Below are 24623 nucleotides of genomic sequence, written 5' to 3'. Positions count from 1 at the left end.
TTTCATATTTTTTATATTTTAAGACATGCACTTTCACTTTTTTTATACACTTAGGTAATAAAATAAATTATGGTATAAAATTTGATGATGTGGTACCCCATGCATGATATAGTGCTGACGTGGCATGTCACATCATTACCGCATCATACATGCTGTCACGTCATATATGGGTGTCACGTAAACGTCATTTAATACTGCTAATAATTTGTCTTTGTGATGAAAATAAAATCAAAATTTTTATTCTTAATTAATACAAAATAAAGTACATATCCTCGATGAGTATAGCTTACTAAAGTGTACTCCAAATAATTGAGCCTTTGGCTTTTGGCAAGTCCTTGAATTTACGGAATTTTTTGTTCCCTTGTGGCACTTGCTTTGAACTAATAATGTCACAAATTAAAGAGAAAATTATAATTATTTTATGTATGTTCATATTTTAAAAAATATATTAATTAGTTAAATTTTAATTTCATTATATATTTTTGTTTTTTCATATATTTTTTTAACTTTTGTCATTAATGGTAATATTTTCATACCTGAATTATTGCCTATAAATTTTTACTATTATTAATACTTTTATCTCTAGTTGATTAACTTTTAATTTTTAATTAAAAATTAAATTAACGAGGGGATAAATGGTTAATAAAATTAAATATAAAAAATTTAATATTAAAAAAATTCAAATATAAGTGATTAAATCACGTTCTTAAAAGTACAAAGATTTAATAATTGAAGATAAAATAATAATTTAGATTGAGGGAACAATATATCATTATCATCACACAAAGAAAAGTCACTTCAGGTGTATTTCCAAATTAATTGCATCGATTCCCTTGTGATTTTCAATGGCAACTCATCATATTCGCAAGCATATTATCACATGAAACTTTAATTATTTTATAATCTAATACATTGGGTTTATAATTTATTTACAATTTTAAGAGAAAATATAGAAAGAATTAAAGAAAAGAATTTGTTCTAGTTCTCTAGTCTCCACCTGGAAATCTTTTTATTTTAATATTATATTATCCAACTCCATTTAAACTCATAATTTTGACAACTTCAATGTCAATAATTTAAACTTTATTAATTTTTGACAATTTTTAATACGATATTTTATCCAACAACTTTAATTATATGAAATAAGACCCATTGTTTTTTTTTTTTAAATAAACCTAAATGAGTCAATTTTAAGGTAATACGAATTATCTGATTGATTTTAATTGCACTCTTGATTTTATAACTCATTCAAATTCAAATTTTTAAATTTTATACAAATTAAAATAAAAAAATTATTATTTAGTTCTTATATTTTAACAGAAATAATTACTTAATCTTCTATTTTAGAAGAATACATTGTTTAATCCGTTAAACTATTTAATTTTTCTGTCAATTTTTGTCATTATTTCAGTGGATTTTAATGTCAATTAAATTACTATTTATTTTTTTTTTTTCATTTTATTGAAAGTAATTAGTTGACCCTGTAATTTGAAAAACACATTAGTTAGTCCTTATAATTTAGTTTCATTAACTTTTTAATCACTACAATTATTTTTTATATTCAAACTACTTTGATTCTATCCCTTATTTCTCTCTTACCCTTCTTTATTTCTCTCTCTTCATATTTTTCTCTTTTACACCCACACCTTTCTCTCTCTCATTCTCTCTTTATTTTTCATCTTTTGAAAGAATATGGTACAACCTGACTATACAAACAAGTTAATCAATTCTCTTAGATTTTCACATAATGAAGGCAATAATCTAAAAAATTTGTTTCATATACAAACAACATAAAATGAGGTTCATATAATTTAATAAAAATATTTAAACAATTTTTAACAAATGCAAATTCAAATTTAATCTCTATAATAAAATTTGTATTTCCATCTATAAATATATTTTTAAAAATATTGCGCTTTTCAAAAATATAAGGATAAATAAATTAATTTTACTAAAATATAAGTATTAAATAGTAATTTGATTGACACTAAAATCAATTGACTGATATAAAACTTCACAAAGAGACTAAAGAATTTGACTGAAGTAAAATATATAAAATAAATAGTATATTTTTTAAAATATATGAATTAAATAGAAGTAAAATATATAAATTAAATAATTAATTTTATTAAAATATAAAAATTAAATAATAGTTTTTAAAAAAAATAAATTATAAATAACTTTAAAATAAATAAAAATAAATTTATGTCGAATTCAAAAATCTAATCAAAATCCATGTGTACTACACTTTGTGAGTTGATCACTTTAAACATGTCAAAGCAAGTAATTTTGTGCTAACAATAATGTGGAGCAGACTTTATCTTCAACATCATACTGTTTTCACCGGGGGATAAACTTTTAATATTTCTTTATTTGTAAAAATAAAAGAACTGACCTGGCTGACTTGGAACGATGGGAATCACAGTGTAGTAAAGTAGCCTGGCCTTGGCCTTTCCTTTTGATTCTGATCTGGGGATAAAGAATAGCTCGTCTTTAGCCTGCTTTTCGCGCGAGTGAACCTTGCTTCGTAGTAAAAAGTTTCCTTTATCGCTCCTCCTCTGTGTGCTTGGGTGATGAATGCCATCAGCTGATTTCTCCTTTATGCTGTGGAAGAACAGTTGGAAATGGTCGACATAGACTTTCTTTGATTATTTATCAAAATAAAAGAACTGATAGCGTAGAAAATTTTAATAAGATAATTAATTAATATTAAATATCTTTAATATATTTAATATTAGTAAAAATTAAAAAAATAAAAATAAAATTACAATGGTTAGTTGCAAGTTTTTATATCATAATAATGTTGTATAATAATTTTATTGTTAATTTTATTAAAAATATCATTTTTAATATGTGTGATTAAATAATCAACATTTATTTATCTCCAATTTTATTATTTAAATAATTATTAAAAAATAATTTTGTCTAAGATAAATTAATATTATATATATATATATATATATATATATATATATATATATATATATATATATATATGGAAAAATTAAAAGGGTTGGAGGCCAAGGCTCCCCAGTCCTAAAAAAATAATTAATACATAATTTTGAATAAAAAATATTTGAATACAACAGATAAAAATAATGTATGTATGATCATTGAGTGTGTTGGGTTGAATTTAAATTCTGGTTAGGTTCACATCTATCCCACACATTTAATATAAAAAATTTAAAATTTAAAATTTTAATTTTAATGTAAAAATTATTAAGGCTTAACGTAAAACAAATCTTTCCCATTTTTCATATTTTATTTTGTTATTTTAATGTTAAAATAAACGTAAATTTATTTAATAATTAAAATTAAAGAGAATTAATTATGATAAAAAGTATTATTTTTAATTATTTTATCTACATATAGGTCCTATAATTAAAAAAAATAGTTTATTTACAATTATATGAATCTCAATTTAAGAAAAAATTGTTGAAATATAAATATAATGTAAAATTTAGCACTTGTGAGTTGCATTGTATATTGTAGGCCACTGAATAGGGATCCAATGTCCAATCCACAGAGCCCAAGCAGACCCAACTTCTCTAGACCCATAAAGCCCAGAAAGAATCTATAAAATCTGCAACTAACCCTCTTCTTCAGAAACCCTAACCTCAGCATAGCTGCCGCTCTGTGAAAATTTCTTTTTATCTTCTTGATCATTTGTTTCTGCTCAATCTGTTATTCTTGTTTTTATATGGTTCTTATGAGAAGTGTTGAAGAAGAATAATGGGCAAAGATGAAGAGTGCTTTAAATTCTGACACCTCTTGTATGAGTTGAGCTTGTTTTGTTCAAGCTCTTCTTTGAGCACATACAGCAACTCTCTGAGCCCTTTGTATTGCTTAATGGAGTATTTTTCTCATAGGAAACTATTTGTTTTTAATTCTCATATAGATGTAGTGAAGAGGGTTTCTCTGTGATGAAGAAAAAGTAAAGATGACGAGTCCGATCAATTTTTCCATTCTATCAATGGTGACGACAAATCGAGGCATTTGTCTGAGAGAAACCCCTTCGCTTCTCTTCTTTGCTTTTCTATCTTTGATCAAATATTTAACTCCTATTCATAATGAATCCCTGCTATTTATGCTTTTTTTTTTCTGGTTTTAATTAAAAAAGAATTGAATCCAAGCAACAGAGAAGGATGGACTATAATCCTATATGCTGGTTTGTCAGCGAAGATGGACAATTCTTTTGTGTTCGTTCTTGTTAAGATAAAGAGTTTCATGATGTTTACATAGAATGTGCGTCAATTCATCTGCGTCAGTAGCTAGAAATGGAATTAGGGCAACTGATTCCTAAACAGGAACACGCTTATCATCTATTTTAATTAAGAAAGGAAGAAAGAGAACAATTCTGTCATGGTTTAGGAATGTTTAGGTAATGAAATTATGAACCTGATTTAAATTGTTAAAGAAAGATTTGAAAGACGGTTGCTAAAGAAAGATTTGAAAAACGGTTTGGAAGTGATTTAAGGGTAGTTTAGATAAAAAAAAGATAATTTAAGGGTAAAATTTTATTGATATAAAATTTAAGTTATATTTATAAAAATATTTTTTAATCTAAATAAAATAAAAAAAAGAAAGAAAATAATTTATCTTTAAGAAAAATTTAATAAATAAAGATTTAAATTTAATTAAAAATAGAGATAAAATTAATTTTTTTAATGAAATTAATAAAAAGTATATGAATTTAATTTTGTCTAAATATCTCTTTAGGATTTAGAGAAATAAAAATTTTTAATTCTATTGTTTTTTTTTTAAGTTATATAATAATTGATAATTAGAAAGTATAAAAGAGAAAAAAAATTAAAATAGAGAGTATTGAAAATTTTATTTAGGATTTAAAGTAACAATAAAGTAATTGAGATAATTTTGAAAATTTCAATAAGTATATAAAATAATGAAGTAGGAAAATTGAGAGAGTATTGGAAATTAAAATGAGTGTAGAAAATAATTATTTAGAGAATTTGAGAAAAATTGAAAAAATATTAAGAAATAAAGAAAATACATAGGATAATTGTGTAGAGAATTAATAATATATATAAATGAATTAAGAGTGAGGTAACATATTTATTAAATTTTTTTATATTTAAATCGCTGGTTTAATTTAGTTCGAAACCGTCGGTTCACGATTCTTACAAAATATGAACCTGAACCAAACCGCATGACGGTTTCGGTCCGGTTCGAAGTCGATTCCAATTTTGATTAGTTTTGGTCCGGTTTTGACCGAACCGGTTTTGATTCGGTTCCAATTCAAAATCAGACAGTGGCCACCCCTAAATAGAGGCCATGTCCTCATTATTTTTATATACAAATATTCATAAAATTGTTTTAATTAATCTCTACAATTATCTCTACCAATTAAGAATATAAATTTATAAATACTCTATTAATTAAGAATATAAATTTTGAATTATATAAGAATATTAATTTTACACTAATACTTATTTATTTTGTGAAAAATAATTTATATATAAAAAATATGTTTTATAAAAAATATTAAAATATTTTTCATTTTTAGTTATAATGTTGGCTTAGTTGTCTCAATGATTTATCTTTCTAAATGTCTCAAACACTAAAAAATATAAAAAATATTTTTTGTGATATATATGAAGTTTAAATCATAAGCTAAATAAAAATATATAAAATATATTGGCTTTCCATAATACCCCCAAACAAATAAGTGACTAGCAAACAGCAGGACATGAAACAGTGAATTCCAAGTATTCTAATTTTGATTGTAACAACTGCCAAGTGTTCTTGACATGAGGGTTAAAAGCTTTTTATTTGATAACTGAAATCGAGCTGGAATGTTGATAGATCCGTTTCCACATATCTTGTTTGCAGGCATTCCCATATTTTTTGCCAATTTTTCTGCTTCATCTTCTCTCTCAATGACATTATCAACGCATATGTACCTGCCAAATGCTGTCTCGCTCATAGCCTCACAACAAAAAAGCATGTGCCTCTGCTAGTTTCATAACATCAGCAGTTGCCAGCAGGCCATCTGCGAACATTTCTTGAGCTCCTGCATTTTCAACATTGAAAAATTGCAGTTCGAATTATCCCAATAGTGGAGGACGTCAGGAGTTCAACTCACAACCCTCTTTTCATTTATGATTTTCCAATGTCCAAAATAAATAAATAATTCCCAACAAATCTGGAACATTGGAATTATTATACCTTTTAGATATGCAATTGTTGCTTAATGGAGTATTTTTCTCATAGGAAACTATTTGTTTTTAATTCTTATATAGATGTAGTGAAGAGGGTTTCTCTGTGATGAAGAAAAAGTAAAGATGACGAGTCCGATCAATTTTTCCATTCTATCAATGGTGACGACAAATCGAGGCATTTGTCTGAGAGAGATCCCTTCACTTCTCTTCTTTGCTTTTCTATCTTTGATCAAATATTTAACTCCTATTCATAATGAATCCCTGCTATTTATGCTTTTTTTTTTCTGGTTTTAATTAAAAAAGAATTGAATCCAAGCAACAGAGAAGGATGGACTATAATCCTATATGCTGGTTTGTCAGCGAAGATGGACAATTCTTTTGTGTTCGTTCTTGTTAAGAAAAAGAGTTTCATGATGTTTATATAGAATGTGCGTCAATTCATCTACATCAGTAGCTAGAAATGGAATTAGGGCAACTGATTCCTAAACAGGAACACACTTATCATCTATTTTAATTAAGAAAAGAAGAAAGAGAACAATTCTGGTTTAGGAATCACCGATTATGGTTAGGTTCAATAAAATTATGAATTTGAATTAAATTGTTAAGGGATGATTTGAAAGACGGTTATTGAATCCTTGATTTCAGTTTGAGTCTTAGTTTAAAATAATTTGAAAGGCGATTTGAAAAAAAATAATTTAATGATTTAATGATTTAAGGATAGCAAAAAAATTTTATTGGTTTAAAATTTAATTTATATTTATAAAAATATCTTTCAATCAAAATAAAATAAAAAAAAGAAAATAATTTATTTTTAAGAAAAATTTAATAAATAAAGACTTAAACCTAATTAAAAAATTAGAGATAAAATTAATTTTTTTAAAAGAAATTAATAAAAAGTATATGAATTTAATTTTGTCTAAATATTCTTTTAGGATTTAGAGAAATACAAATTTTTAGTTCTATTGCCTTTTTTTTTAAGTTATATAATAATTGATAATTAAAAAATATAAAAGAGAAAAAAAAATTAAAATGGAGGGTATTGGAAATTTTACTGAGGATTGTTTAAAGTAATAACAAAGTAATTGAGATAGTATTAAAAATTTCAGTAAGTATATAAAATAATAAAGTAGGAAAATTGAGAGAGTATTGAAAATTAAAATGAGTGTAGAAAATAATTATTTAGAGAATTTGAGAAAAATTGAAAAAATATTAAGAATTGAAGAAAATACAGAGAATAATTGTGTAGAAAATTAATGATATATATAAATGAATTAGGAGTGAGGTAACATATTTATTAAATTTTTTTATATTTAAATCGCCGGTTTAATTTAGTTCGGAACCGCCGGTTCACGATTCTTACAAAATATGAACCTGAACCAAACCGCAAAAGAACGGTTTCGGTCCGGTTCGAAGTCGATTCCAGTTTTGACTAGTTTTGGTCCGGTTTTGACCGAACCGGTTCCCATTCGGTTCCAATTCAAAATCAGACCGTGGCCACCCCTAAATAGAGGCTATGTCCTCATTATTTTTATATACAAATATTCATAAAATTGTTTTAATTAATCTCTACAATTATCTCTACCAATTAAGAATATAAATTTATAAATACTCTATTAATTAAGAATATAAATTTTGAATTATATAAGAATATTAATTTTACACTAATACTTATTTATTTTGTGAAAAATAATTTATATATAAAAAATATTTTTTATAAAAAATATTAAAATATTTTTCATTTTTAGTTATAATGTTGGCTTAGTTGTCTCGATGATTTATCTTTCTAAATGTCTCAAACACTAAAAAATATAAAAAATATTTTTTGTGATATATATGAAGTTTAAATCATAAGCTAAATAAAAATATATAAAATATATTGAATTTTCATAATACCCCCCAAACAAATAAGTAACTAGCAAACAGCAGGGCATGAAACAGTGAATTCCAAGTATTCTAATTTTGATTGTGACAACTGCCAAGTGTTTTTGACATGAGGGTTAAAAGCTTTTTATTTGATAACTGAAATCGAGCTGGAATGTTGATAGATGCGTTTCCACATATCTTGTTTGGAGGCATTCCCATATTTTTTTGCCAATTTTTCTGCTTCATCTTCTCTCTCAATGACATGATCAACGCATATGTACCTGCCAAATGCTGTCTTGCTCATAGCCTCACAACAAAAAAGCATGCGCCTCTGCTAGTTTCATAACATCAGCAGTTGCCAGCACGCCATCTGCGAACATTTCTTGAGCTCCTGCATTTTCAACATTGAAAAATTGCAGTTCGAATTATCCCAATAGTGGAGGACGTCAGGAGTTCAACTCACAACCCTCTTTTCATTTATGATTTTCCAATGTCCAAAATAAATAAATAATTCCCAACAAATCTGGAACATTGGAATTATTATACCTTTTAGATATGCAATTGTTGCTGATGGATTTCTATTAAAGAAGTTGGGGCCAGTGATGAGGCCTGGACAGATGGTGACCAATTTTAAACCCTTCTCCTTGGCTATTCTCCACGCAGCCTTCTCTGCTCTCAATTTACCCAAGGCATACGAGAGCTGCATATTTTAGGAAAATGAGTTACTTTTTCAAAATCTGCAGAAAGAGTACTAGATCTAAAGCTTAAACTGAGAAAAACAAATTTGTATCAGGACGTAACTTGGAATGAAAAGTACCTTCTTGTCCATACAAAGTGATTCATCACTCCAGGATTCATGGTCAATTACAGGGGAGAGGTCTTGTGTTGTGGCATCTCGCCATACAAAGGCCAGGAGTGAAGATGTGAGCACACAATTCCTTACCGAGGATGTTCTTGTTCTTGAACATGCCATGATTACATTCTCAGTGGCTTTCACTTCTATTTCAGCCATGGATTTCTAATAGAATCAAGACAAATTAGAGTTATTTATTTATCTACAAAAAGAATTTATCAATTTAATTGCATATTAAACTTGCCAATGAGAGTCTTTCTTTTATTTATTCAGATGATGCTTCAGAAAGAAATGGAGGATTCAAACTTCAAACTCGGTGCGATAATGGTGCAATTATAAGAATAATTTCAAATAAATTATTTGCAGTTTAACAAGTAGATTATCAAGAACAAGAATTTAAGAACTAAAAGTACAGTTTGAAGAAAAAAAAATAAATTCATGGGATAAAAGCAGGCTGTATCAAATTTGGGGACAAGACTCCATGCCAAGTCTGCTATTTTAGCTATGTGGGGAAGAGTCCATTCCATTTCCATGGGACGTGAATCTCTGTTTTCAGAACACTCCAATCTACCCATTATACTTATAATGATTCTCGCACTCCATAGAACTCTATTCCTTCCCAACAATGATTAAATACAACATTAATCAAAAGATGGAAGATGACTTGGGCATGAAAGTGAAACCATTTCATTTATCTGAAAAATAACTTAAACCAAAATAAATAAAATTTTATTAACTATCAGAAATAAGATGACACTAGATAAAAGAGGTGAATGAGTGGGGCTTAATGGTGAGCCCCAATAGGCTTCATTTGAAATTTTACAGCAAAATTAATAACAACTAACAGCCTGTTTGGCATTAAATTTTGAAGGCTGAAATTATTTTTCTGAATAAACGTATCATTTTAGATGCTGTTAAAAAAAATAATTTAAAAAAAATTATTTTATTATTTTAGTGTTTTTATAACTAAAATTGATCAAATTTATTTTTTAATTATTTTTTAATACTCTCTAATTAATATATTTAAAAAAAAATAATTTTTTTAACTGCATTTTTAACAACAATACCGTACATACGGACCCTAAGTCTTATCCGGAAAATTACAGAGATTAATTTATGAATCATTTTCGTCATTTAGCTCCCGTGGACCAACTCAATGTATGAAGTTTCGCAGCCAAAAAATATATATATATATATATATATATATATATATATATATATAGAGAGAGAGAGAGAGAGAGAGAGAATTGATATATTGATATCTCTGTATGTGTCAATCTGATTTGCAATTCCTACTAGATGTCATGGAATTGCAAATAATTTATTTTTATATATTTAAGTAATTAAATATTATATATATATATATATATTAAGATTATTTATAAACCTATATTTTTAATTCGTAACATATTTTTACTAAATAAATTAATATTGTATAAGATAAATTAAATAAAAATTAAAAAAAATTCCCCTAAACAACTTATCTCTTCTTATTTATATCTCAAGCTCTCTCGTCTCATTATGAAAGCTAAGCAGGAAGGGCAAATCCAAGGCCTTCTTTTGAACAGACATTCTCCTATCATAACTAATGCTGTATTTGCAGATGATACTCTTCTTTTTGGGAGGGCTAGCCGTCATGAGGCTTCAAAACTTAAAGAGATCATATCTAGTTACACAGAAGCTACTGGACAAAGGGTAAACTTCCTAAAATCAAGCATTTATTTCAGCAAGAAAACTCCTGTGGTTTTAAGGCATCTCCTGTGGTTTTAAGGCATGGTATCTTATCTTCACTCAATATGCAAGAAATAAAGATTGATGATAAATATCTTGGGCTTCCTGCCCTTTGGGAGTAGATCAAAAGTGCAAGCTTTAAAATTTATTAAAGAAAGTAATGTCCAAGACTCAATCTTGGAAGTAGAAATTGCTTTCTCAAGCTAGTAGGGAAACTCTTATCAAATCTGTCTTGTGTGCTATTCCAAATTATTCTATGGCTATTCTCAAATTCCCTCTGAGCTTTTGTAGGCAACTTAATAGCTTGGTTTTTAATTTTTGGTGGGGAAGAAAGGATAAGGAGAAAAAGTTACAATTGATAAGTTGGAAGGATGCTACGAACAGAAAAGATAAAGGAGGCATGGGGTTTAAGGACTTCAAGCTCTTTAATCTGGCTTGTTTAGCAAAACAGTGCTGGAGATTAATTCAAAATCCTTCTTCCTTATGGGCCCGAATGCTTAAAGGTCTTTATTTCCCTCATAATTCTTTATAGCAAGCCCCTTCCTCCAAAAAGCAAAGCTCTTGGGTTTGGAAAAGCCTTCTGAAAGGAAGAAATATGTTGAAGGCAGGCATCAACACAATGTAGGCGATGGAAGGGATACTCTCATTTGGTATGATCCTTGGGTCCCTCATGTGCAGGATTTCAAAGTCCAACGGCCCTCTCATTGTCCTTTAGATATTAATCATGGCTTTGATTTAATTGATCATGACAATCTGCAATGGAAGAATGAATTAGTGGTTCATTATTTGAAGAAGAGGTGGCTAGAGCCATCAAATCAATTCCAGTAGCTCCCTTGGGATGTAAAGATTCAGTGATTTGGCATTATGACAGGTTTGGAGCATACTCAGTTCGATCAGGCTATCGCTTTTTACTAGACAAGGCCAATCAATCTATTATTCATAGCCCCAGCAACTCACTTTCCATTCCACAGCATATTTGGAAGAAGTTATGGAATCTCCCTCTGCAGCCTAAGATAAAAGTTTTTGTGTGGAAAGCTTTGCTAAATGCTTTGCCAGTGAAAGGAAATTTGGCTCACAGAGGTATCCCTATTAATTCCACTTGTCCTATATGCAATGAAGAAACTAAATCTATAGAGCATATAATGTTTTGGTGTAGTCATGCAAGGGCCACGTGGTTTTCTAGCTGTTGTAACTATAAGCCAGATGCAATTGGTTTTAATTCTTTCACTCAATGGTGGATTGCTATCACTCAAGCCTTTAGTATTGATGATGATTCTCTATGTCTCATAGCTATTGTTTGTTGGATAATTCGGAAGCAGAGAAATATGGCAGTTTTTTAGCAAATTCAGCCCAACCCAATTTCAGCTGTTCATCAGATAAAAATTTGTCAATTGGACTAGCAGATTCTTATTGCCAATTCCCAAAACTCTACAAATTTGTAGCACTACATGGGTAATTCCCATTCTCGCAATGTGTGGTGTCCGCCTACTTTTGGGGTTTTGAAGTTTAATAGTGATGTTGCATGGAAGGACAATTTCGATTATGCAACAGCAGGAGTTGTTGTCAGGAATCACAGTGGTCGTATCGTTGATGGTGTGGCCTACAAAATTCTAGCATCCTCTCCTCTGGTGGGTGAAGCTCTAGCCTTCTTAAAGCAGTTAATCTTGCTATTTCTATGAATGCAAAATCTGTTATCATGGAAACAGATTCATAAATCCTTCATTTTGCTATTATTCAGCAAAACAATTTGATCCCTTGGGAAATTCAGGCTGCTGTCTATGCTATTATTGCAAGGAGCAGTTTCTTTAATCATGTATCCTTCTCTCTAATTAAGAGATCAGCTAATAGAGCAGCAGATTGTACTGCCAAAGCTTTTAGATAAGGCAAGCTCCATAGTTCTTGGACTGTAAATCCTCCTGAGTTTTTGAGCTGTATCTTGTTTTTTGATGCTCATTCTTGGGACTTGTAAAGCAAATTTTGCAGTTCAAAAAATAAAAAAAACCTTGCCCAATATCCAAAAATAAAACATTCAAATATAACTAAAGACTCGGCCCAATACCATCTCCAACATAACCCTAGCAAAACTGGGGCAATTGACAAAAAAAGTGTAATAAAAAAATGTAAAATACTAAAAAAGGGTGAGTTTGAAACTAATTATCAAAAAGGGATAAATTTTATTGAGGTGGAGAAGGTGAGTGCGGGACGCTAATTATAATAGCGTTTTTAAGTTCCGGACGCTATTCAAAATAGCGTCCGAGTGAAAAAATTGAAAAAAGAGCTGGACGCTATTTTGAATAGCGTCCAGCTCTCCGTTTAAAGGTTGGACGCTACTTATAGTAGCGTCCAACTTTTTTTTTTTTTAATAATTTTATTTTATATTTTAAATAAAATATAAATATTATTTTAATAAATAAAATTATAATATTATATATTATAATATTTTTATTATGAATATTATTTTTTAATTTAAATTAAATTAAAATTTAAATAAATAAAAAAATTAAAATTAAAAAATAAATAATTAAAAAAATTTAAGAAAAGTTAGACGCTACTGTAAGCAGCGTCCAACTTTTCTTTAAATTTTTAATAATTTTATTTTATATTTTAAATAAAATATAAATATTATTTTAATAAATAAAATTATAATATTATATATTAATAAATAAAATTATAATATTATATATTAATAAATAAAATTATAATATTATATATTATACTATTTTTATTATAAATATTATTTTTTAATTTAAAATTAAATTAAAATTTAAATAAATAAAAAATTAAAATTAAAAAATTAAATAATTAAAAAAATTTAAGAAAAGTCGGACGCTACTATAAGTAGCGTCCAACTTTTCTTTAAATTTTTAATAATTTTATTTTATATTTTAAATAAAATATAAATATTATTTTAATAAATAAAATTATAATATTATATATTATAATATTTTTATTATCAATATTATTTTTTTAATTTAAAATTAAATTAAAATTTAAATAAATAAAAAATTAAAATAAAAAAAATAAATAATTAAAAAAATTTAAGAAAAGTTGGACGCTACTATAAGTAGCGTCCAACTTTTCTTTAAATTTTTAATAATTTTATTTTATATTTTAAATAAAATATAAATATTATTTTAATAAATAAAATTATAATATTATATATTATAATATTTTTATTATCAATATTATTTTTTTAATTTAAATTTAAATTAAAATTTAAATAAATAAAAAATTAAAATAAAAAAAATAAATAATTAAAAAAATTTAAGAAAAATTGGACGCTACTACGCTACTATAAGTAGCGTCTAACTTTTCTTTAAATTTTTAATAATTTTATTTTATATTTTAAATAAAATATAAATATTATTTTAATAAATAAAATTATAATATTATATATTAATAAATAAAATTATAATATTATATATTATACTATTTTTATTATAAATATTATTTTTTAATTTAAAATTAAATTAAAATTTAAATAAATAAAAAATTAAAATTAAAAAATTAAATAATTAAAAAAATTTAAGAAAAGTTGGACGCTGCTATAAGTAGCGTCCAACTTTTCTTTAAATTTTTAATAATTTTATTTTATATTTTAAATAAAATATAAATATTATTTTAATTAATAAAATTATAATATTATATATTATAATATTTTTATTATCAATATTATTTTTTTAATTTAAAATTAAATTAAAATTTAAATAAATAAAAAATTAAAATAAAAAAATAAATAATTAAAAAAATTTAAGAAAAGTTGGACGCTACTAAGTAGCGTCCAACTTTTCTTTAAATTTTTAATAATTTTATTTTATATTTTAAATAAAATATAAATATTATTTTAATAAATAAAATTATAATATTATATATTATAATATTTTTATTATCAATATTATTTTTTTAATTTAAATTTAAATTAAAATTTAATAAAATATAAAATTAAAATTAAAAAAATAAATAATTAAAAAGGCTTAAAAAAATTAGACGCAACTTATAGTTTAATTTTTTTAATTATTTTATAATTTAATAAAATATAAAATTAAAATTAAAAAAATAAATAATTAAAAAGGCTTAAAAAAAATTAGACGCAACTTATAGTTTAATTTTTTTTTTAATTTATTTATTTTATATTTTTATTATAATTTTTTATTTTTTTAATTTATTTAAAATATAAAATAAAATATAAAATAAAATTATTAAAAATTAAAAAAAAGGTTGGACGCTACTGTCCAACCTTTAAATTGGAGCTGGACGCTATTTTGAATAGCGTCCAGCTCTTTTTTCAACTTTTTCACCCGGACGCTATTTTGAATAGCGTCCGGACCTTAAAAACGCTATTATAATTAGCGTCCCGCACTCACCTTCTCCTTTTTTTAATAATTAGTCTCAAACTCACTCTTTTTTAATATTTTGTATTTTTTATTACACTTTTTTTGTCAATTGCCCGCAAAACTGGGTATTTGACTTGAAAGGCAATCTATTAGAGAGGAGGCGGGAAAACACAGATTCCTTATCCCAGCGTTGTCTCACACCAGAGTCACTATCGTCAAGATGGCCTTTTCTTGCAACGTGAAGCACCAAGAAGAGGAGAGCCTAAACAGATGAGAATGATTCAAGTTCAAGCGGAGCTCTTCAAGACCATAGTAGCCATCCCAAACCGAGTCGAACACCAACATAGAGCTTGACTTTGAGTAAATAGCCAAACAAGACACAACTAGAGGGGATGAAGGCAAGGCTCACATGGCTTTCAAGAGCCTTAAGGGTCAGTCTTAAAGAACAAGTTGACTTGTAGACCCTTGAGGTACCATCGTCACAAACAGAGAATACCTTCCTCAAAGCAACAAGCAACCACCCAAAATCATTCATGCAACCAATGGTTAGAGCAACCATACCAGCCGAGGCCTTCACTAAGCTAGCACACCAGCAAACTTAACACAAATCAAAGAAACCTTCTCCTTGAACACAAATCTAAAAAAAAGAAAGGGGGGCTATTTACAATTACTCGGAGATGGGGACGGTGAATCACTCTCTGGCAATAGAGAAGGCTATAAATATAGAAGTCGAAAAAGGCCAATTGCCTTACAAAACCAAAGAAACAGAGAGAAATGGGATTTGCTTGAAACACTTCCCGGGGAACTTCGGGCAACAATAATGTTTGACAGGCTTTATCTTCAACATTGTACTCTTTTCACCATTGAAAATAGTTTCACTTGCATTGGATTACAGAGTGTATCTGATCATTGAGTGGGTTGGGCCGGATTTAAATTTGGCCACATTAGGTTCACATCTATCCCACATATTTAATTTAAAAAATTTTAAACTTAAATATTAAATTTTAGTGTAAAAATTATTATAGCTTAACGTGAAAAAGGGAAATAAATATTTCCGATATTTTATAATAATATTTTACTTTAGTAATTTTATTTTAATTTTAAAACTAAATGTAATTTTATTTAATAATTAAATTAAAGATAACTAATTATTATAAAAAATATTTTTTAATTATTTTATCTGCACATAAATCCTATAATTAAAAAAAATAAAAATCTCAAATTTTAAAAATTTGAGAAAACTTATTTAAATATATAAATAATAAAATATTTAATTTCACTGAAAAGTTCAATTTAACTAAATTTCAACTTTTTGTTAAAATTAATTTAGAAATTTTAATTTAAACTCAATTTAACTTAAAAATTAAAATTTATGTATTAAATTTTTAATTTTTTAATTTAAATAAAAAATAAAAAATTTTAATTTCAAAAATCAGGGAATTAAGAAGTTTATGTTTTCTATTTTATGAATTTTTAGACTATATTTATTTTAATTTAAATAAAGCATTTAAAAATGAAGTAAATCGGCCTTTCTCAATAAATACACAAATAAAATTATAAATATAATGTAAAATTTGCCACTTGTAATCGGTGACTTGAGTTGCATATAGTAAGCCATCTAATACGAATATTTATTTTAAAACTAAATGTAATTTTATTTAATAATTAAATTAAAGATAACTAATTATTATAAAAAATATTTTTTAATTATTTTATCTGCACATAAATCCTATAATTAAAAAAAATAAAAATCCCAAATTTTAAAAATTTGAGAAAAACTTATTTAAATATATAAATGATAAATATTTAATTTCACCGAAAAGTTCAATTTAACTAAATTTCAACTTTTTGTTAAAATTAATTTAAAAATTTTAATTTAAATTCAATTAACTTAAAAATTAAAATTTATGCATTAAATTTTTAATTTTATAATTTAAATAAAAATTAAAAAATTTTAATTTCAAAAATCAGGGAATTAAAAGTTTATGTTTTCTATTTTATGAATTTTTAGACTATATTTATTTTAATTTAAATAAAGCACTTAAAAATAAAGTAATTCGGCCTTTCTCAATAAATACACAAATAAAATTATAAATATAATGCAAAATTTGCCACTTGTGATTGGTGACTTGAGTTGCATATAGTAAGCCACCTAATACAAATTTTTATTTGATACAATTAATGTATATACAATAATTATAATATAGCCGTTAAATATAATAAAATTCATTATAATTAATAGTTATAATAAAATTATTATACATATTTCCTATAATTTTTTTGAGTTAATTTCCAATCCATCGAATCTAAGTATTTTATCGAGAAATTATATGATATCTTATATATATGTGTACATGTATAGTCAAATAGACCCAACCTCTCTAGACCCAAAAAGGCCTGAGAGAATCTGTAAAATCTGCAACCAAGCCTCTTCTTCAATGCCCTCAGAAACCCTAACTCCAGCATAGCAGCCGATGTCTGAAATTTTCTTTTTTATATTCTTGATTATCTGTTTCAACTCAATCTGTTGTTCTTATCTTTATATGACTATTATGAAAAATGTTGAAGAAGAATAATGGGCAAAGATGAAGAGTGCTTTAAATTCTGACACCTCTTGTATGAGTTGAGCTTGTTTTGTTCAAGCTCTTCTTTGAGCAGATGCAGCAACTCTCTGAGCCCTTTGTATTGCTCAATAGGAAACTATTTATTTTTATTTCTTATATAGATCCAGTGAAGAGGGTCTCTCTGTGATGAAGAAAAAATAAAGATGACGAGTCCGATCAATCTTTCCATTCTTTCAATCGTGACGACAAATCGAGGCATTTGTCTGAGGGAAATCCTTTCGCTGCTTTTCTTTATTTTTCTATTTTATTTCTTGATCTTTTTACTTTAAAAAAAAAATAAAATCTTTGATAAAATATTTAACTCCCAACTCATTCTGAATCCCTGCTAATTTTCTTTTATTTTTTTTTTCTTTTTGGTTTTAATTAAAAAAGAATTGAATCCAAGCAACAGAGAAGGATGGACTATATGCTGTTTTATAGCAAAGATAGATGATTCTTGAGTTTTGTGTTCGTTCTTGTTAAGATAGAATTTCATGATAGAATTCCATGCTCTTCACATAGAAAGAATGAGCTTTCATCCATACATCAATAGCTAGAAATGGACCTTTTCAATTTGGTCATAGCTATAAAATTAGACTAGAACTAGAAATTTTTAATATACCCATATCATAAAGAGGAAACAATTGCTAAACAAAAGCATACTTATCATCTATTTTATCTCCAAACAAACAAGTCACTAGCAAACAGCACAGCATGAAACAGTGAATTTCAAGTTCTTTACTTTTCTTTTTTGATACAATTGGTTCGAGATCTCACAGAAAAAGACTTCATAATGAAGCTCATTGGTCCAGGTTTTTAACTTTGATTATAACAATTGCGAACTGTTCTTGACATGAGGGTTAAAAGCTTTTTATTTGATAACTTCAATCGAGGTGCAATGTTGATGGATGCATTTCCACATATCTTGTTTGCAGGCATTCCCATATTTTTTGCCAATTTTTCTGCTTCATCTTCTCTCTCAACGACATGATCAAAGTAAATGTACCTGCCAGATGCTGTCTTGTTCATGGCCTCCAACAAGCAAGTATGTGCCTCTGCTAGTTTCATAACATCAACAGTTGCCAGCAGGCCATCTGCGAACATTTCTTGAGATCCTGAATTTCAACATTGAACAATTGCATTTCAATTAGCCCAATAGTCGAGGAGGTTAGGAGTTTGAATCCTCAAAACCTTTTTTTCATTTAAGAATTTCCAATGTAACAAAAAATAATAAAGATAATTCCCAACAAATCAGGAACTCTGGAATTATTTTACCTTTTAGATATGCAATTGTTGCTGTTGGATTTCTATGAAAGAAGTCTGGGCCTGTGATGAGGCCTGGGCAGATGGTGACCAATTTTAAACCTTTCTCCTTTGCTATTCTCCATGCAGCCTTCTCTGCTCTCAGTTTACCCAAGGCATACCAGAGCTGCATATTTTAGGAAAATGAATAATTTTTTCAAACTAAAGCTTGAACTGAGAAAAACAAATATGTATCTGGATGTAACATGGATGGAAAAGTACCTTCTTGTCCATACAAAGTGATTCATCACTCCAGGACTCATCGTTAATTGCAGGGGAGAGGCCTTGTGTTGTGGAATCTCGCCATACACAGGCCAGGAGTGAAGATGTGAGCACACAATTCCTTACTGAGGATGTTCTTGAACATGCCATCATTACATTCTCAGTGGCTTTCACTTCTATTTCAGCCATGGATTTCTAATAGAATCAGGAAAAATTAGAGTTATTTATTTATCTATAAAATACTCAACTCAACTAAGCCTTTATCCCTATATGGATTTTCTTTTTCGATTCTAAATAATTTTGGGTTAAATCTTAAAAAATGTATAATATTTTTAGGTCATATTTGTAATCAATTTAGACCTACCCTTCTTTTCTTTCTATTCTCTACTTGTCTAAATGGAGCATCCATAATTTAATTACACATTAAACTTGCTAAAAAGAGTCTTTGTTTATTCATTCAGATGATGTTTCAGCAAGGGAATTCAAACATAGTGTAAGTTAGTTGGAATCGATTATATAAATTTTGTTCGTCATACACCCCTGTTAAATAAATAAATAAATAATATATATATATTTTTTAACAATCCATATCTCTGTATTTGTGAATCTGATTTGCAATAACTTCTAGATCTCATGGAAGGAGTAAACATGGATTCAATTGCACAGCGGAACAGGGTAACAATTTCCTTTTGTCAAAGGATAAGGAAAGCGACTCACAAAGGATAAGAAAAGCAACTCACAGTATAGCCAGAAAGGCCAGCAGGGTCGGTAAATGCAGCGGTGTGGAAGACGCCACGACAACCCTCAAATGCTTTCAACAAGCTTTCAATTTCTGTTATTTTGGCCACTACTGCTTTAATGCTGTTATTGATTGTCCTCATCTCTCCTGACACTTCCAGCTCCCTCAACTTCTCCATCTCCTCTGCATTTTCAACTCAAAACTCATTCCAAAAGTAATACATTATTATCTTAAATTAGCATAAATTTATTAACTTTAAATGAGATAATGGGCCAGATTTTTTTATTTTTTTTTGAAGGAAGACAATTATTTTCCAACTCCAAACTGAATTGTTTTACATTCAATTAATTTTTCTCGATTTTGCCTCTTCTTTGATATTACATAAGGATTAATAAAGATTTCATAATAAAAATAATTAAAATTTATCTATATAAATATATATTATCTATCAAAATTTTTAAAAACACCTTTTTATTTTATATATATATATATTGAGAAATAAAATCATCTTATTTGATTAGTTCTCAATAGCATGATATTGCAATGCCTACTTTTTTTTTTCCTCCTAATTTAGCTAAATTCAGTCTAATGGTATTATTAGAAGTAAATTATCTAAAAATTTTCAGGAGGAAGCATAGCAACGTGCTCATAATCTAAGGTGTAATAGTAGTATAATTTCCAGCATTAATTAAATATAAATAAATAATGGTGAATTATGATTTGTCCCCCAAGCTCCAGTTACTGTGATTAGTAAACAAGCCATAGTTTATAAAATTAGTAATAATAATTAAAGGGAATTATTCAATTCATCGAAATCACCTTCACTATGGATGATGATTCTGACGGAGTAGCCACGGCGTAGAAGGCAGTTGACTATGGCGAGACCAAGAAAGGAAACACCGCTAGTAACGCAAACAAGCTTCTGGGCACCATCGTCGTCGACATCGAAATCTGTGGACGAAAAACGAGACCCCTGGAAATCTTCATGGTCTTTTCTATGGCTGAGGCCGGCGCAGGCAACCAAACGCTTCAATTCCTCCATCTCCATGAGCCTCCTCTCTTCAGACTCTATAAAACCCATTTTGGGTATGAATTCCAATGGGGGAATCGGAGTGGGAACAGAAGCAAGTGAATGTGACAGAGATCACATATCTATATATATATATATATATATATATATATATAAATATATATTTGGCTATCCAAAGGTGTATATAGAGAGAGAGAGGGAGATGAAGTTGAGGGTCTTATAGGACAGAGGTGGTCATGCCCATGCAGAAAGTTCTTTTTGACTGCAATTCATAGCAGTGGGATCACCCAGCTTGGCGTTAATAGCAAGCGGCCCCACTTACTTACAACTACTTTTCTTTTGAACATTCACATTTACTTCTTTATTATTTCAAAATTAGTAAATTATTCGTGATTAGTAATAATTTTAATATATAAAATAAATTAATTTATAAATTTTTAATTTTAATATATAAAAATTAAATAATATCTTAAATTTTGTATCAATTATTTTAAATCTTATTTTTTATTAATTAAAAATTATTTTATATTTTTTATTAATTTTTTATCACTTAATAAAATGATACATTAAGGAACAAAATCTAATTATCACTTAATCTTCATGATTATTAGAGAATTTAAAGAAATATAAAACAATGGTTGAATCAATTTTTTAAATATGATAAAAATTATACAATGGAATTGATATGCATCAAAGCACCATCTTAATTTAATTTTCACCATAAATATTATCAAAACTTTGACACAATAAGTGATATCAGAGTTTTAATTTTAATAATTAGTACTAGAGTTTTGATCCGATCAGTTTCTCATTAATAATCGGACTAAACAAAGCAAGGTTAAGAAGAAATTTTACTTACCCCGCATGTTATTTTTTAAAATTATATAATTTTATTTTTAAAAATTCAAAATTTTTTAATAAAATTAAGAAAAATGTTAATAAATTATATAATAAAAAAATAATTGACCCAATATATTTTGGCAATGCCTTGGAAAAGAAGCATCTCTCATATAAATGAATGGTTGAGATTGCAAAGATAAACGCAGTTAAGTGTCCTACCACCACTTTTGGCTGATTTATGTCACTGTCCTATTCAATCCATAACATTGTGATGCCACCAAATATTTTATCTTGTGTAAATGAAGATAGTTAATTTTGTGGTTTTTTTTATTTTTAAAGGAATAAATTTCAGTATTTTTATTTATCAATAATGAAATTATATATTATTTATAAAATGAAAATTATTAAAAATAATATATTTTTATATAATATATCAATTATTATTATTTAATTTATTAATTCCATATTATCATATATTTTAATAATTTATTATCTGATTCATAATATATTCATATACTAAAAGATTTTATTTTCATTAAATTAATTCAATTATATTATAATTATTTAGATTAAATGATTAAAAAAATCTAAACCTTTATAAACATTTTCGAAATTTGGCTAAATCTTTTCATTTTATTAATTTAATTCTTAAACTTTCATATTATTTTTAATTTTAACAGTTAGTTAAAGCAGTAGGCAATTGATGAGCAAAGGAAAAGGAAAAGGAAATATTAGCGTATACAATATTAATATATGTGAGAGTGACACAATTTATTTATTAAAGTGTAAAAACTCAACTCAACTCAACTCAACTCAACTAAGTCTTTATCCCAAAAATTTGGGGTCGGCTATATGGATTTGTAACACCCCTATTTGTATAGCCTGGTATATTTCACTGTTCCGGTAACCGGTGTCGGTCCGAACAATTAAGGGGATTAGAACCACATTTAAGATAACTAGAGAAACCATAAACACAAATAATTGGTAATGTTCAATTAGTTAAGTATAAATAAGAAAAACAGAACATAAGAAGTTAAACGAGCCGAGAGTCACAGCGATGGGTGACCTCTTCGGGAACGACTGCGAAATCGTTTTAAACTCAAATTTCGAACCGTAAAATGTAACACTGCGGTCCTTAGGACCCTTATGAACACAGTGGAAAAGAGAAAATCACGAAAAAAAACTGTTAAGCCAGTCAAATAATTAGGTCAGGGAGCCGAAAGAAATATGGAATTATTTGCAAACCGGGATGAACCGGCGAGGGGCAATTTGGTCAATTGACCCCGAGAGCTGAATCCTGACCTAACTGTCAAATAAAATCGGAGAAAAGAAAATTTTGGAATCGAGAATTAAATTAAAGAACTAATAGAAAAAGAGAAAAATGAAAAAGTAAAAAGGTGATGACATCATGCATGACCTCATGCATGATGCCATAAATAAATAAATTAATTTAATTATTAATTTAGATTTTGTGGTCTTCCATAACCTAAAATAAATAAAGAAAAGAAAAGAAAAAAAAATAAAAACCTCTTCTTCTTCTTCCCTTTTGCCGCCTCCCTTCCCTCTCCCAAGCTCTCTCACAAACCACCATGAAAGCTCATTTTTGAACTTGAAGAACCTAAAATCCAACCATAGAAAATTTTCCTACCATAACTAGAATTTGTTTGGGCAACTAGGAAAGAGGATTTAAGGAAAAGAAAGAAGAAAAATTTGAAGAAAAGGAGGAAGAAAATTCTGCTCAAGGTTAGTACTATAAACTTCAATTTTTTTTTTGTTTAATTAGTGTTAGTGTGGCATCAAGAGCTTGTAAATAAACTTAAAATGAAATAAAAATATGGGGGAAGGACCAAACTGAAATTTCGGCCTGTTGAAGGGGAGTATGATTTTGTATGGTTTGATGGATTTAAATGAGTTTATGGACCTCCATTAGTTGATTGATTATGGTTGATAGTTTTGAATTTAGTTAATTGCAACAATTAAGTGAGTTAGGATTTTGGGACTTAGGGTTTGTGAACAAAAAATGTAAGAAATGAGTAAATGGCATGTTTGACCTATTGTGAAGTGAAAAATGGTCAATTGTGACCAAATGAGTTGTGTTTGAATTGTTGGAGTTGAAGCCAAATTCGGAGGGTATATGGTCATGCTGCTGGCAGCATGACCAAGTCAACTTTGAAGGACCAAAACTGAAAATTTGACAATTTTGCTTGAATGACTTAAGCTTTGAGAAAATGACCAAAATCAACAAATTTAATGACCAAAATGTGGTATTTGGGTGGAGTCGGAGTTCCCATACCTATTAAGCCTTAAAAAGTCAACAATTTGACTTGAATAGTATAGTGAATAGTAACCCGAAACACAAAAACTTCGAGAACGTCGAAATTAGTACATTAAAGCTAGGTAAAAATGAAGTGAAATTTATTTTTGGATTTATGCTAAGTTATGGTACTGAAACACTGTGAAATTGTGTGTTTCAGCTGAAAAAGACTTGGAAACTCGAAGAGACTGAGTCAAGGCCTAAAGGCGACTCACGTCAGGTCTGTGCACAATAATTCTTTTTTAAATATTTTATTCTTGAAAATTTGACTTTTGTGATTTGTCACGACCCAACCTATGGGCCGGACCGGCACTAGGACCTAGGCCAGCCTAAAGCCCCCGAGGCCCGTAGTAAGCCTAACTGTTCATTAACCCAACTCTGAGGCCCATTTGGGCCCAATATCAAGAAAACAAACGGACAGAGTCCGGCCATAAAATGGACTTACCAACGGGGAGTTTTCGACTCACCCGACCTGTAAACACAATATATAGTCAATTGGGGAGCTCAGCTCACCCTCCACATACTCATCAACATAATAATAAATGGGAGCTCAGCTCCCTCATCCAATCCATCAAACATGCATAGCATATTAAGTTTACAGGTCCCAAAATAA

The 24623-nt window shown here is 27.7% G+C and overlaps 2 protein-coding genes, 5 non-coding genes and 1 pseudogene across 7 annotated transcripts; 6 read left to right on the top strand and 2 right to left on the bottom strand.

Annotated features, from left to right (window-relative positions):
* Nucleotides 1-3735: 3735 nt before the first annotated feature.
* Nucleotides 3736-3835, top strand: LOC131176246 (small nucleolar RNA snoR1). Its single transcript, XR_009146370.1, has one exon. It is a non-coding gene; the product is annotated as a small nucleolar RNA snoR1 (small nucleolar RNA).
* An 80-nt stretch (nucleotides 3836-3915) lies between these two features.
* Nucleotides 3916-4009, top strand: LOC131176252 (small nucleolar RNA SNOR75). Its single transcript, XR_009146376.1, has one exon. It is a non-coding gene; the product is annotated as a small nucleolar RNA SNOR75 (small nucleolar RNA).
* A 1594-nt stretch (nucleotides 4010-5603) lies between these two features.
* Nucleotides 5604-9470, bottom strand: LOC110641916 (cinnamoyl-CoA reductase-like SNL6; annotated as a pseudogene).
* LOC131176254 (small nucleolar RNA SNOR75) lies at nucleotides 6278-6371 on the top strand. Its single transcript, XR_009146378.1, has one exon. It is a non-coding gene; the product is annotated as a small nucleolar RNA SNOR75 (small nucleolar RNA).
* Nucleotides 9471-10416: 946 nt separating the features above from the next.
* Nucleotides 10417-11966, top strand: LOC131175862 (uncharacterized). Its single transcript, XM_058140539.1, has 4 exons — nucleotides 10417-10646; nucleotides 10918-11063; nucleotides 11159-11423; nucleotides 11498-11966. Exons 1-4 carry the CDS (start codon nucleotides 10417-10419, stop codon nucleotides 11964-11966), a joined length of 1110 nt encoding a protein of 369 aa, XP_057996522.1.
* Nucleotides 11967-17538: 5572 nt separating this feature from the next.
* Nucleotides 17539-17638, top strand: LOC131176247 (small nucleolar RNA snoR1). The gene has a single exon (XR_009146371.1). It is a non-coding gene; the product is annotated as a small nucleolar RNA snoR1 (small nucleolar RNA).
* Nucleotides 17639-17702: 64 nt separating this feature from the next.
* On the top strand, nucleotides 17703-17796 carry LOC131176253 (small nucleolar RNA SNOR75). The gene has a single exon (XR_009146377.1). It is a non-coding gene; the product is annotated as a small nucleolar RNA SNOR75 (small nucleolar RNA).
* Nucleotides 17797-18284: 488 nt separating this feature from the next.
* LOC110641895 (cinnamoyl-CoA reductase-like SNL6) lies at nucleotides 18285-21013 on the bottom strand. Its single transcript, XM_021793769.2, has 5 exons — nucleotides 20646-21013; nucleotides 19828-20009; nucleotides 19088-19282; nucleotides 18839-18992; nucleotides 18285-18678 (listed from the first exon to the last, which is right to left on the bottom strand). Exons 1-5 carry the CDS (start codon nucleotides 20905-20907, stop codon nucleotides 18380-18382), a joined length of 1092 nt encoding a protein of 363 aa, XP_021649461.2. The 5' UTR covers nucleotides 20908-21013; the 3' UTR covers nucleotides 18285-18379.
* Nucleotides 21014-24623: the final 3610 nt, after the last annotated feature.

The sequence above is a fragment of the Hevea brasiliensis genome, chromosome 18, assembly GCF_030052815.1.
Source record: "Hevea brasiliensis isolate MT/VB/25A 57/8 chromosome 18, ASM3005281v1, whole genome shotgun sequence".
In the NCBI taxonomy this organism is placed as follows: Eukaryota; Viridiplantae; Streptophyta; class Magnoliopsida; order Malpighiales; family Euphorbiaceae; genus Hevea; species Hevea brasiliensis.
The sequence above is the reverse complement of the archived record's forward strand: the minus strand, read 5'-3'. Positions and strand labels throughout refer to the sequence as shown.